Raw genomic sequence first — 15,600 nt, 5'->3', positions numbered from 1 at the left:
CGCTCTTTAAAGGATTGTGTGTTTCCTTTAATTTGGAAAAAAAACCCACATAATACCTGTGTTCAAAAAAGGGGCTAAAACGGAGATCACTAACTACCGGCCTATTTCTATATTAAATTCTCTGGCAAAATTATTGGAAAAAATTGTTTTTGAAAATATATATCCGACTATTATCAAAGGTATACCTGACACCCAACATGGTTTCCTTCGAGGCCGTTCTACTATATCTAACTTGGCCATCCACACCAATTATGTTTTAGAACAAATGGAAAAAGATGGTCAAGTGGATGTAGTTTACACGGATTTTGAAAAAGCCTTTGACCGAGTGGACCATACCATACTTTTACAAAAATTGATGCAATTAGGTATTCATGGAGACCTCCTGCGATGGGTAACTTCCTACTTATATAATCGTTCTCAGGCGGTAGTCATGGGCGGATACAAGTCGGACTACATTCAGGTGCCTTCAGGCGTGTCTCAAGGTTCGCATTTAGGGCCACTTTTTTATAACGCGTATATTTACGATATCCCAAAATATTTACTACATGCGTATCATTTGTCGTACGCTGACGACAAAAAAATATTCTTAAACATAACGTCCATTAATGATTGTGAAAGATTATAAAATGATTTAAATAGATTATACAATTACTACCAACTTAATAAAATTTCCGTTAACGTAAATAAATGTCAGTGCAGATCTTTTAGTCGTGAAATAAATCCTATATCTTACAATTATAAATTTAATGATATTCCAATAAGACGAGTTTCAGAAGTAAGGGATCTGTGAGTTTTGTTTGATACAAAAATGAATATGATTAAACACATAGATGAGATAACAAGTAAATCTTATAAAAATTTAGAATTTATTTTAAGAACTTGTAAGCCATTTAATGATGTTCAAAGTCTTAAAGTTAGGAGTACACTAGAGTATACCTGTCAAGTGTGGCAGCCGTATTACGCTATCCACATCAACAGAATTGAAAGAATTCAAAAGAAGTTCGTGTCATTAGTAAACTTTAAAAGTAAAAATAAACCTGCTAACTATATTGATAACTGCCGCACATATGGCTTACTTTCTCTTGAGGATAGACGATCCCTTATGAATATGAGCCTGCTCTTTGACATTCTGCGAGGGCGTATAAACAGCCCTGATTTGTTAGCACAAATAACATTTAATACACCTGCTTACCGCACGAGGAACACCCCTCTGCTTGCTGTGTCTTCGCATCGTACATCTTACGGGCAAAATGCTGTTGTTAAAAGAATAACCTAAATTTATAATAAAATATTTTCTGAGGTTGATATTTTTCTTGGTAACAAAAAATCTTTTATGGATAAAATAAAAAATATTGCATCTAATGGGAGTAAATAATTAAACTGGTTTATTTTGAAAATATTGTTAGTACTAATATAATAATTATTATCTGTATCTGATTTTATAAAGTATGTAGTTATGATATATAATATAATAAAAATAAATAGGGAATCTTTAGTGGTTTTTATTTATCATAAGAATATATATATATATATATATATATATATATATATATATATATATATATATATATATATATATATATATATATATATATATATATATATATATATATATAAGAATTTAAACTTTACCCTTAACTTATAATGTTTATAATAAGTCTAAGTCCATTTAGATATATTTAAGTAGATAACTGTAAATTACCTTTTAGTTAACTATATTTTGTACTTAAAATAATTAGTTTTAAGGTTGTAGTTGTCTTAATAAAAATAAAAAATTATGAGTCTTTGAATTTAGCTCTTATAGTACGCATAGCTGCTAGAATTTAACTACTCTTATACTAAAAATATACAGACGAACATTTAACCTCCTCTTTTTTGGAAATCGGTTAAAAAGAACGATTACCACCTCTATGCATATTTTTCAAAATACTAACCAAACACTAGCTAACGTTATAATACCTCTCATTTCGAGAGTAATTAAAAATAATTATAGGAATGTCAATAGGAATATGAATGATCCAATTTAGCAGATACATTTGCTATGAGATAGGCGAGTCTAAAAAAATGGACTCTGAGGTTTTTTTGAGGGGAATTTAGGGAAAGGTAAAGATGAAAAGATAAACCCCAGGCCGAATACTTCAAAGTTGGGCATTTAACAAAAACCCTAACATATATTTTCATCTCAAAAACGTTTATTATTTAAAAGTAGCTTATTTTAAAAATAGTATTTTATTACTATTTAATTTTTTATTATTTAATTAACTGCCAAATTATTTTATTTTATATTAATGTACATGTTATAGATCAATTCTACAAAATATAAATAACATCAAATTAGACGTTTTTAGTAGATTAAAACGATAAACAGTAGAAATTTATTGTGTTAGTAGGCAACACTAACATACTTGACCGCCACCCGTGAGCGAATCGTTCGCTCGATCCTCGCTCTGTCGATTGAGTTTGGCTGTGGAAGCCATTTTATTTTCGTGAATGTGATAAAACATTTAGAAAAACTCTAATTTTGATGTCATAGTGTTAAATGTGTGCTCGAAATAAGTGTAATTTGTGACGTGAACGTGTTCTAATCGTGGAGGATGTCATTATTTCGAATCGGTTTATGTTGACCTGCCCCTTTCTTACGTGGACCTACAGGCGGGCATCGATTAGTACGAAACGGTAGCCTTTACATAAGGCGAATCGAGTGTCCGGACAGTTTGTGGGGTGCGCCATGGGCAACAATGCTGCCACCGCCAACAAAAAGGTGGATGCCGCCGAGAGCGTCAAGGAGTTTCTCGATCAGGCTAAAGAAGACTTCGAGGAGAAATGGAAGAAGAATCCTACCAACACCGCCGGACTGAACGACTTCGAGCGGATCAAAACGCTCGGCACGGGCTCGTTCGGCCGAGTGATGATAGTCCAACATAAGCCGACGAAAGAGTACTATGCCATGAAAATATTAGATAAGCAAAAAGTTGTAAAATTGAAACAGGTGGAGCACACGCTCAACGAGAAGCGTATCCTGCAAGCCATCAATTTTCCATTTCTCGTAAGCCTTAAGTTTCATTTTAAAGATAATTCGAACCTGTACATGGTGTTAGAGTACGTTCCCGGGGGGGAGATGTTCTCCCATCTGCGGAAGGTGGGCCGGTTTTCCGAGCCCCATTCGAGGTTCTATGCAGCGCAGATAGTACTCGCATTCGAATACCTCCACTACCTAGACCTTATCTATCGAGATCTGAAGCCCGAGAATCTATTGATAGACTCGCAGGGCTACCTTAAAGTCACCGACTTCGGGTTCGCGAAACGAGTGAAGGGACGTACGTGGACCCTGTGCGGAACTCCCGAGTACCTGGCACCCGAAATAATCCTCTCCAAAGGGTACAATAAGGCGGTGGACTGGTGGGCGCTGGGCGTGCTGGTATATGAGATGGCGGCCGGCTACCCGCCGTTTTTCGCGGACCAGCCCATTCAAATATACGAGAAGATCGTATCCGGAAAAGTCCGTTTCCCCTCACACTTCGGTTCGGACCTCAAGGACCTCCTCCGTAATTTACTACAAGTCGACTTGACGAAACGATACGGCAACCTGAAGGCGGGTGTGAACGATATCAAAGGGCACAAGTGGTTCGCCAGCACCGACTGGATAGCGGTATTCCAAAAGAAGATCGAAGCACCTTTCATTCCTCGTTGCAAGGGCCCCGGGGACACGAGTAACTTCGATGATTACGAGGAGGAGGCGTTACGTATCTCCTCGACTGAGAAATGTGCGAAGGAGTTCGCCGAGTTCTGAGCGCACTGTTGGAGCCTGCGTACGGACATTCCCGTGAGTAGGTATTTTGTACTAGCTAATCTACCTTGACAGTGGTCATGGAAAGTCATGGAAGGCATCTCCGCCAAAGGCTTAGGGTGTGTATAGACATTGAATCACACGAAAGCTGACAATTCTGGTGAATTACGGTACGGTGAAAAGAGAGCAAAGTTCTAATCTTTAGTGGTGTTTTTCCTTAGTGTCCTTTCAGGTGATTACCAAATACACATTTAATGATAGCAAATAATGTGGTAAAATATGGATTCCAATCTACTTTGTATCAAACTAAATTGATAGAAAGAATTTCTATAATTTTGTTACAAAATTCCTTGTTACAAGAGGACTATTTTCTTAGCATTGTGCACAGAAATATTATTTAATCAAGATGTAATCTAAAGCCGGTGCAGATGATTTTGTTATTTTATACCATGGAATTAGTTTGTGACAGTTCAATACATGGTTTTAGAAAAAAAAACATTGCAAGATGCACCTCATTGCATTTAGAGCAAGTCTACGTAGATTGCAGATGGAGTAACAACTTTTTGATCTTTTATATTATTATGTGCTATAATATTGTTAAGTCATTTTAAACACACCACACCAAAAATATTTGCTTGCAAATATTCATATAGAATCCAAAAAAATTCTAAATAAGTAGTTCATTCATCTGTGAAAAATCATTATTGTTGTTGATTTATATTATATTTAATATACATTATACAATAAGTGTAAGTTTAATGAAAGGTTTTGATTTTTTGATTTGACATTGTTATTGGTTTTTTAGAGTATGTTTGTTAGATCATTGATATTTTAATTAAGAAAAGTAATCACTAAATCAGAGATTAATTTATTATAGTTCATTTGTGCAATTCTGCCTACGTTTGTGATCTGACGTATGGATTTTTTTGGATTTAAGTGTAATATTTATATAGTTCCTTGTTTTGTAGATGTATAATAATGATGTGGAGGTAAACTAGGCACATTATGTAATAAGCCAATTTTGAATATAGTACAATAGACCATTTCATGCTTATTGCTAGAATCCATTTTTGAGAGCAATAACTTAAAATATTAGTAATAAATTAACTGTCTTGTAATATACTTCTCAGCCTCTAACTAAACTGTCATTTACTCTATGTGCTACTACTGTTTATCTTGTTTAAATTGATAATAGCAATGAGTCTGAAAAATGGTTGCTTTCGAAGATACTATAATATGCTGGCAGTTTCACCTGCAGTTAGCTCTTAGATTTAGCACTTTAAAACCAGGCTGTACAAATAATAATCTACCTACCTAGATATTTGTAGAAAATTTTACATTGTAATAAATTGTGAGTTTGTGGTAAATAATAGTCATTAGAATAATTTTTATTAAAGGGTCATTTGTATTCTTGCACATGTTTAATTCAGAATCGCTTGTGTCAATTTGTTTTAATTTATCGAAATGTTACATCCATTGTTAATGTATTGATGGACGAGGCTAAATCATATCAAATTGTGCTCCTTAGCAATTATTCTAAATATATATTACTTATATGACTAATGTCCATAATATGTAGATTTAGAAGCAGACCAAATTGCTTGTCTTATGCGTAATCAATTACAGATTATGTAGTCTAAAATAAGTTACCTTTGTGTATTTAATATTATACGGAATTGAAAACAATGTCTTGTCATGTGAACCTACCAAGTTATATTTTTCGGTATGGGTTCTCTGTGTGAGTGAGCAACTTTTGTCTTTAACTCTCGTACACTTCGTAAAATTTGATCATGCTTCTTACCTAATTTTCGTGTGCGATGGATTTTGTAGACCGTGTGACATTAACATTTGATGATAAGGAGTTTACATAATTCCTTGCATGGTTCATTTGTGTAAATAACATTTTATATCAAACTGTAACAGGACTAGTGATATATACATGAACCAAAACTGTGAAATAGTTTAAGATATTTTTATATGTCAGTATTAAGTCCATGCACCATTTCTATGATTTAATATTGTAGGACGCTAATTAAGTACAAAATCATTTGAAGTCTGCATTTGTTTGTATGTGTAAGTTGTCTAGGATTTCTCATCTCGATGTTCGGTGGATTGTCTATGCAGATGCTCTTGTGCTGCCGAGTAGAAAGTAAGAGTTTAAAACAGAACAGTTGATAATAAGATGAATTTGTATAACATCATCCAAATACAAATACATATATTAAAATCTGGACAAACCCAAACTCATCAACAATTGTAACTTCTTCAATTTCTAATATTTAATTTGAGATGTGACGCAATTTTTTTCGCATTCATGGTAAAGACATTGTTGTCAAGATTTTCAACTTTGCTTTTAGTATTCATTATCAAATTGTATCATGTTAATGTGAACCAATATATAACTGTAATGTATCTTAGCAAAGTATTTAACAAGAAAGTGATTTTCATTTTTATGTGGTCAGCTGTCAATACGAGTCAATTCATTGTTTTTCGTCCTTCAACACATTAATGGACCAACTGTTAATTAATAACTGGTTTTCTATGTTATCAAATGCGAATAAAAACAGAAAGCATAAAGGCTGATGGTTGAGGAAAAAAAGCATTAGAGCTGGATTAGTAGAGGCTCTGCTTTTATTAAAGAACAATTGTAGCAATTGTTCTTTAATAAAAGCTAATTTGTTTGTTGTATTAATTACGACAGCAATGAAATAAGAAAATCAGAATGAGAGAGGCGTGCAACCTAAAAAGTTTTTTACAATGATTTCACACAATATATGTAGAGACGATTGTGTGAATTGTACACACTTTCCACATAAAAATGAAATGAATAGAACATGTTCATAATGTTGGTGATATGTGTAAGCACTTATTAGATTCAAGTAGATATTGCAGGTGTATGATGTGAAATAAACTTAGGGTTAATTCATTGTGAGAATCTACGAAAGAGGCAGAAACATTTAGAATAGCAAATCTCATCTATGTACTTGACATTCTTGTTTCTGTTCTTGTGTCTTGTGAGAAACCTGATATTATGTGCTCTAAAACACTTCTCACAGAATGAACCTTAAGTGTCTTCTAGCGTAACCCTCCAACCACCACACGTCTGAACAAATTAGTCTGATCCCAACTGTGGTAGAGGAAGGGTCGAGTGGGTATGCCTGCAGTCCCTCTTGTGTCGTGACTATTACTGTATATAACTTAGAGTAATGGTGTTCCCCGGTATTCTAGTGATACCCGCTTTATTATTATAGGTCGAATTTTCATTCCACATGTGCTTCATATGCTCACTAACATGGATTCAGACATTTTTTTAAACCGTTTTAGATATTATAACATTAGTGTGACGGTACGTGTACTTGTGAGCAGTCTTTTTATATCTGTGCGTATTATAAAATATTGTTCACGTCTAGATCTATTATTATATCGAGTGCCTATAGCATGGAGAAGTTCAAGTGTAAAAAGTCAGTTAATTTTCATAATTATTTGTCACCATGTATTGATCTTCCATAAAATTACGATGAAATTAAAATATTGATGTAACAGTGAATATTTGTTTGATTTTGAGCTCTCAAATTATGTGCATGTTCGGACATTCTCTTTACGGAATTAATTCGGAGAGATTTCTCGGTAGATCAAAATATATCTACCAGGAAATCTCAAAGTTTGCTGAAAATTTAACAATAACCTACCAACTTATTTTTAGACTTGGGTTTTGTCTCTATCTCGCGTTAGTATAAAGACTATTAAGCCGTACCACAGAATATAATATTATATTAGTAGCACCAAGCCTTACAAACTTTATTAAACATCGTCTCTAGTTTTATTGCGAGCAATTGCTAACGCACGCGGGGTATAAGTGGACTGTTGATATTTGGCAACACATGAAGGGAGCTGGGAGAGTGCTAAACGGTAGCTTCCTAATAAAGCGCCCTGTTCCTACCGTCTTGTTGCCAAAGAATTCTTTTATACTCTAGTGACGGTCTAGATTCTAGAATATAAATAAACGGGCAAATAGCTTTTCAGTTTTGTACATTCTGCCGCTGAATATGTCGTTGATGTAAATTAAGATTCTGGCAAGTTTTATTGTGTGATAGATTCACAATGAATTTGTACAATAAGTCGTAAACGTCTTGCTATTGTTTAATTACATTATTTGTTTTCGTAATTATTGTGTGAATTTGATAAAATCAATCGCTCAGTGGTGCGAGGTTACAGCTTATGTCTTTAACCGCCGTAGAGACATTTAATTATGATTAACCATCAATTTAATAAGAGTTTGACAGATAATGTATGGTATGGGGCATTCTAGGCTAATTGCTTCAGATGTTAATTAATATAATAGAGCACATGACGTATAGCTTTAGCCTTTTTCCCAGTCACCTTAATATTATAATTAGTAAATAAATAAATTAGTAACGCATAGCATAATTATTCCTAAAATTTGCTTCTGCTTACTTTATACTGAGCGACCGAGACAAACTTACGTAAAAGACGAGACATTTTCAGCATTAAGTACTTGTTTGAGTCGTTTCAACATTCATTTCGTGTCCACACAAATTACATAATGTAGCTTCATTTGTATGAAGCAGTAGATGACGCCCGCGACTCCGTTGCGCCAAAATTGGGTTATCGCGCGGGAACCGTACATTTTTACGGGATAAAAAGTATCCTATGCTCTTTCCCGGGGCTCAAAGTATATCCATACCAAATTTCAGCCAAATCGATTCAGCGGCTTGGGCGTGAAGAGGTAACAGACAGACAGACACATTTTCGCATAAATATAATATTAGTATGGAAGTAGGTATGGATAGTACAGAAGTATGGATTATAATAATATTATTAGTATGGACTTGTGGATGCATTGCGTCTCTTTAGTTTATAGGGCAGATGCACAGCTGTACATACGAAGCATCCGCGACCCGCGTCTATTACACTGAAGGTCACTCAAACATCACAGTAATCCGTCAGTCTGAGCTAATTTAGAACGTTTATGTAATCATTTGTATAGACTTTTAAACTTGCAACCACAGAAATATTTCTGTGCTTGCAACTGAACATTTATGTCAGGTCAAGTATTTCGATCTCCCAACTCCCAAGAACTTAATACTTATCTTTCCCCTTATCCTTAAATCTTTTTATTTATTTATTTATTTAGTAGCATTTTTTCAGAGGTTCTATCGCGCTGTGTTAAATTTCAAGCAATGAACTTTTAAGTAACAGTGTTTCAATGTATATTTTGACATACTAATCTTGAAGGCCATTCAGTAATTATTTTATCTTATATACTTAACTGAATGTGAATTACAAAAATGTATTTAAGGCATTTCCCCTACGGAGATTCCTTAATTTACCGTATTTAGAAATTAGAGCCTATTAACTCATAATTAATTAATAAAGTTATAATAAAAATACAGCAATAATCTTCAGTATATCAACTTTACTTTCTTCGTTTTAAATTTTCTATTTTTGTTTAAGTATTATACTTACTCATGATAATATTAGCTTCCAAAGTAATACCAATTTATTAAAATTGAAGCATACTTTCAGCATCTCCCTAGTATTTACAAATTACGTTTATTTGAGACACACGACAATAGATAGATAATTTCATTAACTACATATTCCCCGTTTTAATTTTTTTAGATCAATTTTAAGTAGGTATAAGTAAAAAGAAAGTTATTACAAGACATAATTCCTCATATAGTTTATACATCATAGAAAGAGGACAAACCTTACAACGACATAATATTAACTTAGAGATGTAACCTAATTATTTCAATGAATATTTATGTAAATCGTCAATATAGTATAAAGTTGCAAAATTTTAAAATTTATTTTGAAAAAGATGGAAAAAATGAGCCCCGTGCGAGTTTCTTACGCCGGTTCTTCTCTCCGGGTTAGTTCCCGAACCGGTGGTAGGCACAGGGTTCCCAACCGTCCGGTTTTCGACCGGACTGTTGGGTTTTAGAAGAAATTGTTGGGGTCAGTCACTAACTTCCGACCGGCTGCAATTTGTCCGGTCACCGCGACATTGCTAATTCGCCGGCGACGCGGCGATATCTTATATGTACTTACCGTATTTATTATGTTGATACATCTATAATAAAACTTTAATTAGTACTTATTTAATTTTTTTTCGATTTGACTATTTTCGTGATTTCGTGACTAGATGAACAAACTGTTCTACAGTTAGGTGGGTGCAACAAGTTTGTATTTTTTTTTCCTATGGCGCAATAAACTGTATTAAGTAGGTAAATATTATAATTTAATTTGTTGTCCGGTTATGGCGGCTAGAAAAGTTGGCAACCCTGGGTAGGCACCATGTAGGACATTCTGAAAACAATTCAGAAATTTTAATTTGATTAAAATTTTGTTATAAGTAGCTATAATTGACCAGACCAGGTAGAGTTTGTGCCATGAAGACAAATCTTCTGAGAAAGGGGTCCGGACTCCGGTATCCGAGCCCAGTTTATAATTTATATCCATTGTTCTTTCTCTTGTTTTGATTGATCGTGAAAACGAATGTTTATAAATACACAAGTAATTACGATAAAGAGGCGCTCTTCGTTTGACACGAGGCGTGGTGCGATGATAAACGACGCTCACAAACATTGCGCGAAATATTTTGCTAATGCCTAAAAATACCCGTGTTTTGTGCGTCCGGTCGCTAAAGACAGTTATACTGCTTTCCTAATTTATATCTAAACATACGTTTTCTAGAAATAACCGTTTCATCATCGGTCATTTTTTCAAAGGAGCTTTGATGTAATTTTCTCAGTAAACAGGGATGGGATAGCTAATGAACCGAAGAAATATCGAGGAAATTCCTCCTTGTTTTTATGAGAATACCTAGATGATTTTTCTCACAATATCGAGGTGGTTTGCTTATTTGCATAAATTGAACGTTTTATGTTATAACATTATAATTAAATGTCCGAGTACCCGTGTCATTATGATTATTTATCAAAAAGGAGATTTAATTAGATGGGTTGGATACATTTGATTTAATTACTTATTCAACCCCGTATCCAAATAGGACGACCATACTGGGACATAATATCCTATAGGGACCGTGCAGAAACTATAGAGGGCGTCGTAATTCGACAGCAGCGACACGATGCGAGTAAAAGAAGTAACTTGTGAGTGACTTTGGCTTCGCATTCTCTTTCACCCCGGCTAGTTTATAAGTGTTTTTTATATGTTTTAGACTATAAAATGATTTAATACTTACACTCCCAAGTTGCCACATGCGGCCGCGAGAACAACAACAGATTTCCAAGAATCCGCGATCGAAGGATTAAAGTAAAAGACTAGATGACGCGCGCAATTCCGTTGCGCCAAAAATCATTTATCGCGCGAGAACCGTACATTTTCCCGGAATAAAAAGTATCCTATGTCCTTTCCCCGGGCTCAAAGTAAATCCATACCAAATTTCAGCAAAATTGGTTCAGCGGTTTGGGCGTGAAGTGCTAACAGACGTCTACACTTTCGCATTTATAATATTGAGTATGGATGAGTTTCTAACCGTAAACAAAGAACGAAAGCGTGAATAAAAATGTTTAAAGCTTATCAAGTTATCTAAGAAAACATCTGAAAAAGTAATTAGTAGCATGAAGCATCCATCAGCATAGAAAGTAAAAACTTGATAAATATTGCAATAAAATAATGAAGATGCAAAAATACTTATAATAATTACTGAAAATGCTTGTGGATTAATAAAATAAAACAAGTTCACTAAAATAAATGCTTTTATTTCATCAACCTTCTGCGATTCGCTCGATACCATCTTTACAACTTTTGTCTGTCACTATTTTTAACTAGTGTACCTCATCAATGCAAACACTATAAGTATAAGTATTCTTTAAATAACACACAAAGACTGCACTATTAATAGTTTTCCTACTTGAAGAATCATCCTTTTGAGAACCAACACTTTGACAAGATGGTTCAAGATAAACACTATTACGGAGTACTATTATATTATATTATGTTCCTCAGTGTTGAATTCCTGGCAGGACTTCTCCAAATTATCCTTACTTTTGATGCAGCTTATTGCATTCTAGTTGATGTCTTTGAAATTCTTTTTTAAAAGAGTTTTTTTTTATTTTCTTCTCCAGGAAATATTGTACTTATATTATATGCCGGGTGTACAGGATTTTCCGATCTTGGCCAATTAAATGAGCGGTGCATCTAGGTATGTAAAATTTAGATGGAACTTGGAAGCCAGTTTGGATGTTTACTGAAAGAAGCAACGGTTATAGGTTAGGTTCATATTGTGTTCATCTAAATGAATTTACGGTTATAATCTACAAAATTCAGTGTTTTTACGAGTCTACACATAACATTCATGGAACTTTTTAAGTACTTACGTATGTGTTACCGGCTTTTATCCATTTCTTTCGTTTTTCAATAAGCCATGGCATGTGAATACTTTTGGCAGGAAAATAGTAAAATTTTAGATCGTTCGATTTGCCTTTATTTTTCTTGTATGTATTAGAACATCCGGGAATACAAAACTGCTTGAAAACACTCAAATTTCTCAAGAAATCCTTTAATTTTCCGTAGCTTGACTTGAGCTTGTCAATAAAATTTTCGTAAAAGTTTCGGCCACTCGTCACTAATGGCAGTGTCATCGCTCTGCACGGTCCCTATAATATGGTCCCTATAGTTGTCTGGTAAACAGTTTTTCCATAGACGCAATGCAATTATTTCCGCCCATGGACAATGTTTACGCGAGCCGGTGAAGAAATAACAAAGCCGTTTCGTTTTGCAAATGGATTGCAGGATATCAGATGTCGATATTGCTCGTTGTAAGTCAAAACAGTGTACAAACTTCCTATTTAGTTATACTAAACAGCAAATATGTGTTGTAAAGTTTCTCAATGAGAGCTCTAGGTAAGTCCGACCGACGGTCTAGGTATGTAATACATTTTTATACTAAAATAACCTAGCAATTAGTGTCCGACCGAAGCTTCGGCTTCGGCCGCCTTCGGCCAAAAAATCCACCTTCGGCGAAACCTTCGGCTTCGGCCTAAAACCCGGCCGAAGCCGAAGCTTTGCCAAAGGTCCGAGCAACCGTCGAAACTCGAAATTGAACGAAAGACTGAGTGAGTTGTGAGAGAGCGACGGATCGGTCCTGTATGCAGAGGCCACTGGGAGTCACTGTCAAATACAATAAACAAACACTAGTTAGTAGTTACTTCTTAATAAATCATTTAATTATTTATTAAGAAGTTAGTATTTGTTTATTTTATTTATTACTCTAGTTTTGGTCTAGTCGAGTAAAACAAAGACTGATTGATTGGTCTAATTGTTGTAATTTGTCAAATAATAAAGAATTTTTTTTTTACAATAGTTCAGTCAATAAAGTAGAACTTGTAGAATGCGTGAGCGGGAACCTAAGAGATTTCTGCTGGAACTTATTCAGGGTGCTTAGGGACAAAACATACTAAAAGTCCTGAAGTCTAGGAGGTGAGCTGGAGTGAGGGGAGAGTGACAAAGTCTCAATTTTAGGTTTTTGGCTAATAACTAAAAAACTATGCATTGTAGCAAAAAACATTCTACGATAAAAAAAAACTTATTAAGTTCTCTATAATTTTGATTTTATACACTTTTTCCGAATTCTCATCCGTTTTCGAACTACACATTTGAATTATTCCTTAAACTTAATTAATTATTTGTAGTCCACAAATTATTAAGTAGTTAATAAATAAATCACGAAATCACAAACTTTTATTACCATCTCTAAATCAACTTCTCTATGAGACAGTCAATGTATTAGGTAAACCTTCAATATTGAAGTTTTGAAATACTTAATTAATTGTAGCTTATAAACATATTGAACATAACTGTATTTAAAAAAGATAAAACCGACCTCAAAATTATACGTAACTGAGGATTAAAAATCCGTATCTCCAAAACTACTGAACCGATTTTTATGAAACTTGCACTATTCTTCAAGTTGAACAATACCTAGTACAACAAAAAAAGATTTACTTACTGAAATCGGAATGTTAGTTCCAGAAATACGCGAACACAAACATAAAAACATACATACATACACTTGTAATTTGGCACATTTGTTCAGACGCTGATACAGATTACAGGCAGTTCTGGAAATATTACATACATATGCGTCGAATTGATAACCTCCTTTTTTTAAGTCGATTAAAAATTAATTAGGTACTGAGAGTCGAGCGATTAAGATTTATAAACCTTCGGCTTCGGCTTCGGCCAAAAATATTATAATATTATAAATAAATATTCGGTCGGACACTACTAGCAATCGTAAGTCGTAAAACAGACCCACAACCAGGCTTTATTTATAAAGCTGTAATTAACGTTAAGGTAGAGCAAAGCTAAGTTGACTCGTAAATTCGACGTGTTAGCAATCAGAAGAGTTGAGAGGCGCCGAGGCGATTCCTCAGCATTTAAATTTTAAATACTCACCTACTTCGTAACCTTGAGTCTGCCGACAAACCATAATAAAACCATTATTATTTCAATAAGACAAATAATAATCAGTACTTAGCAGCCAAAACATTTGTTCAGCTGGCTATACTTAGCCAGATATTCGAGCAATTTCTCATTAAACACGAAGTGGCGAGGAACCAGTAGGCCTACTACGAAACAGTTAAACAATCGGATGAGAATGCCGCGTCCTGCTCTAACAACGTAATTTCTCGTTTGTCAGAGTAGGACGTGACATTCTCGTACGATTGTTTGGGTCTCAAAACGGTTTCGTGGTACGGCCCAAGCCTTGAAAGTATGGAACTAAGTGTGTGGGTTCAGCAAGTAGGCGATTCATATGCGATAATTGATTGCGACATACTTCAGCGAATCGATCAAGCTATTTTCTTCCAAGTTCGCAGTGACGCCATGGATATGACGTCTGTAGACCTTCCATAAAGTAATTGGACATTCCTTCTCAGGACTTTGGATCAGAGTATACTGAAGTTAGTATTTTTACAAGTAAGGGTGGGTTGCACCAGAGGCGTGGTTAAAGTTAAAGTTAAGGTTAAAGTTATAGTTAAGGCTAAATTTAGCTTTAACTTTAACCTTTGACCGGAGAAATTGACAGATGACAGCTGGTCCAATAAGGTTATAAATGAACGTTGGCGGGGGCGCTTCTGGTAAAGGAGAACTGTCAAAAATGGCGTTAGTGTAGATGACAGCGTTAGTTCCTTTTTTCGCCACGTGCATATAAAACCTTGTCGAGCTCTATGGTTATAGTTAAATATGGCGTTTTGATGGCGTCCATTTTTAACTTTAACCAAAGATTTGACATTTTGCATTGTAGTTAAAGTTATAGTTAAAGTTACAGTTACTTCTAGTTAAAGTTAGTTGGTGCAACCCAACCTAAGTAAGTGAAGTTTATCAGAATTTTCAATGGCTGAAACTGAGCCTGGTGAACTCAATTTCCATGTAAAATATGTAAATAAAGCAGTAATAAAATATGTGGGTGTACCAAGGCAGCCAATACAAAGAAACACTGGACTGCCTTATCTATAGAAATCGTCTGTAGAAAAGGCCTACTTACCTGTAATTCATGCAAAATGACTGATGCATGGTTTAAAAAGGCCTTGGAATTTGTACTACAGTGAATGGGATTTTTACAATAGCTCCTATTGCTCCAGTCCGTGAGTATTGACCTCGAACATGGTAACAAATAAGAGAAATGTGACTCGCAAGTTCTACCTTTTCCGATGGTAAAACAAAATGCCTAATTTCTAAATTGAATAGGACTCCAAAAGATTCAGGTTGCTTGCAGATGACACAAGGTAGATAAGTTATGAGGGTGGGTACAAAATTAA

At 34.6% G+C, this 15,600-nt stretch overlaps 1 protein-coding gene across 1 annotated transcript; it reads left to right on the top strand.

The window, feature by feature from the left end:
- The first annotated feature begins 2,410 nt into the window (after positions 1-2,410).
- LOC121733523 (cAMP-dependent protein kinase catalytic subunit 1) lies at positions 2,411-7,334 on the top strand. The gene has a single exon (XM_042123793.1). The coding sequence runs from the start codon at positions 2,729-2,731 to the stop codon at positions 3,788-3,790; it is 1,062 nt and encodes a 353-aa protein (XP_041979727.1). The 5' UTR covers positions 2,411-2,728; the 3' UTR covers positions 3,791-7,334.
- The last annotated feature ends 8,266 nt before the right edge of the window (positions 7,335-15,600 follow it).

This window comes from Aricia agestis, chromosome 14, assembly GCF_905147365.1.
Source record: "Aricia agestis chromosome 14, ilAriAges1.1, whole genome shotgun sequence".
Classification (NCBI taxonomy): domain Eukaryota; kingdom Metazoa; phylum Arthropoda; class Insecta; order Lepidoptera; family Lycaenidae; genus Aricia; species Aricia agestis.
Note: the sequence above shows the minus strand (reverse complement) of the source record. Positions and strands in the feature narration are given on the sequence as shown.

Coding starts and splice junctions, on each gene's coding strand:
- LOC121733523 (XM_042123793.1), top strand. CDS start 2,729: ATGGGCAACAATGCTGCCACCGCCAACAAAAAGGTGGATGCCGCCGAG.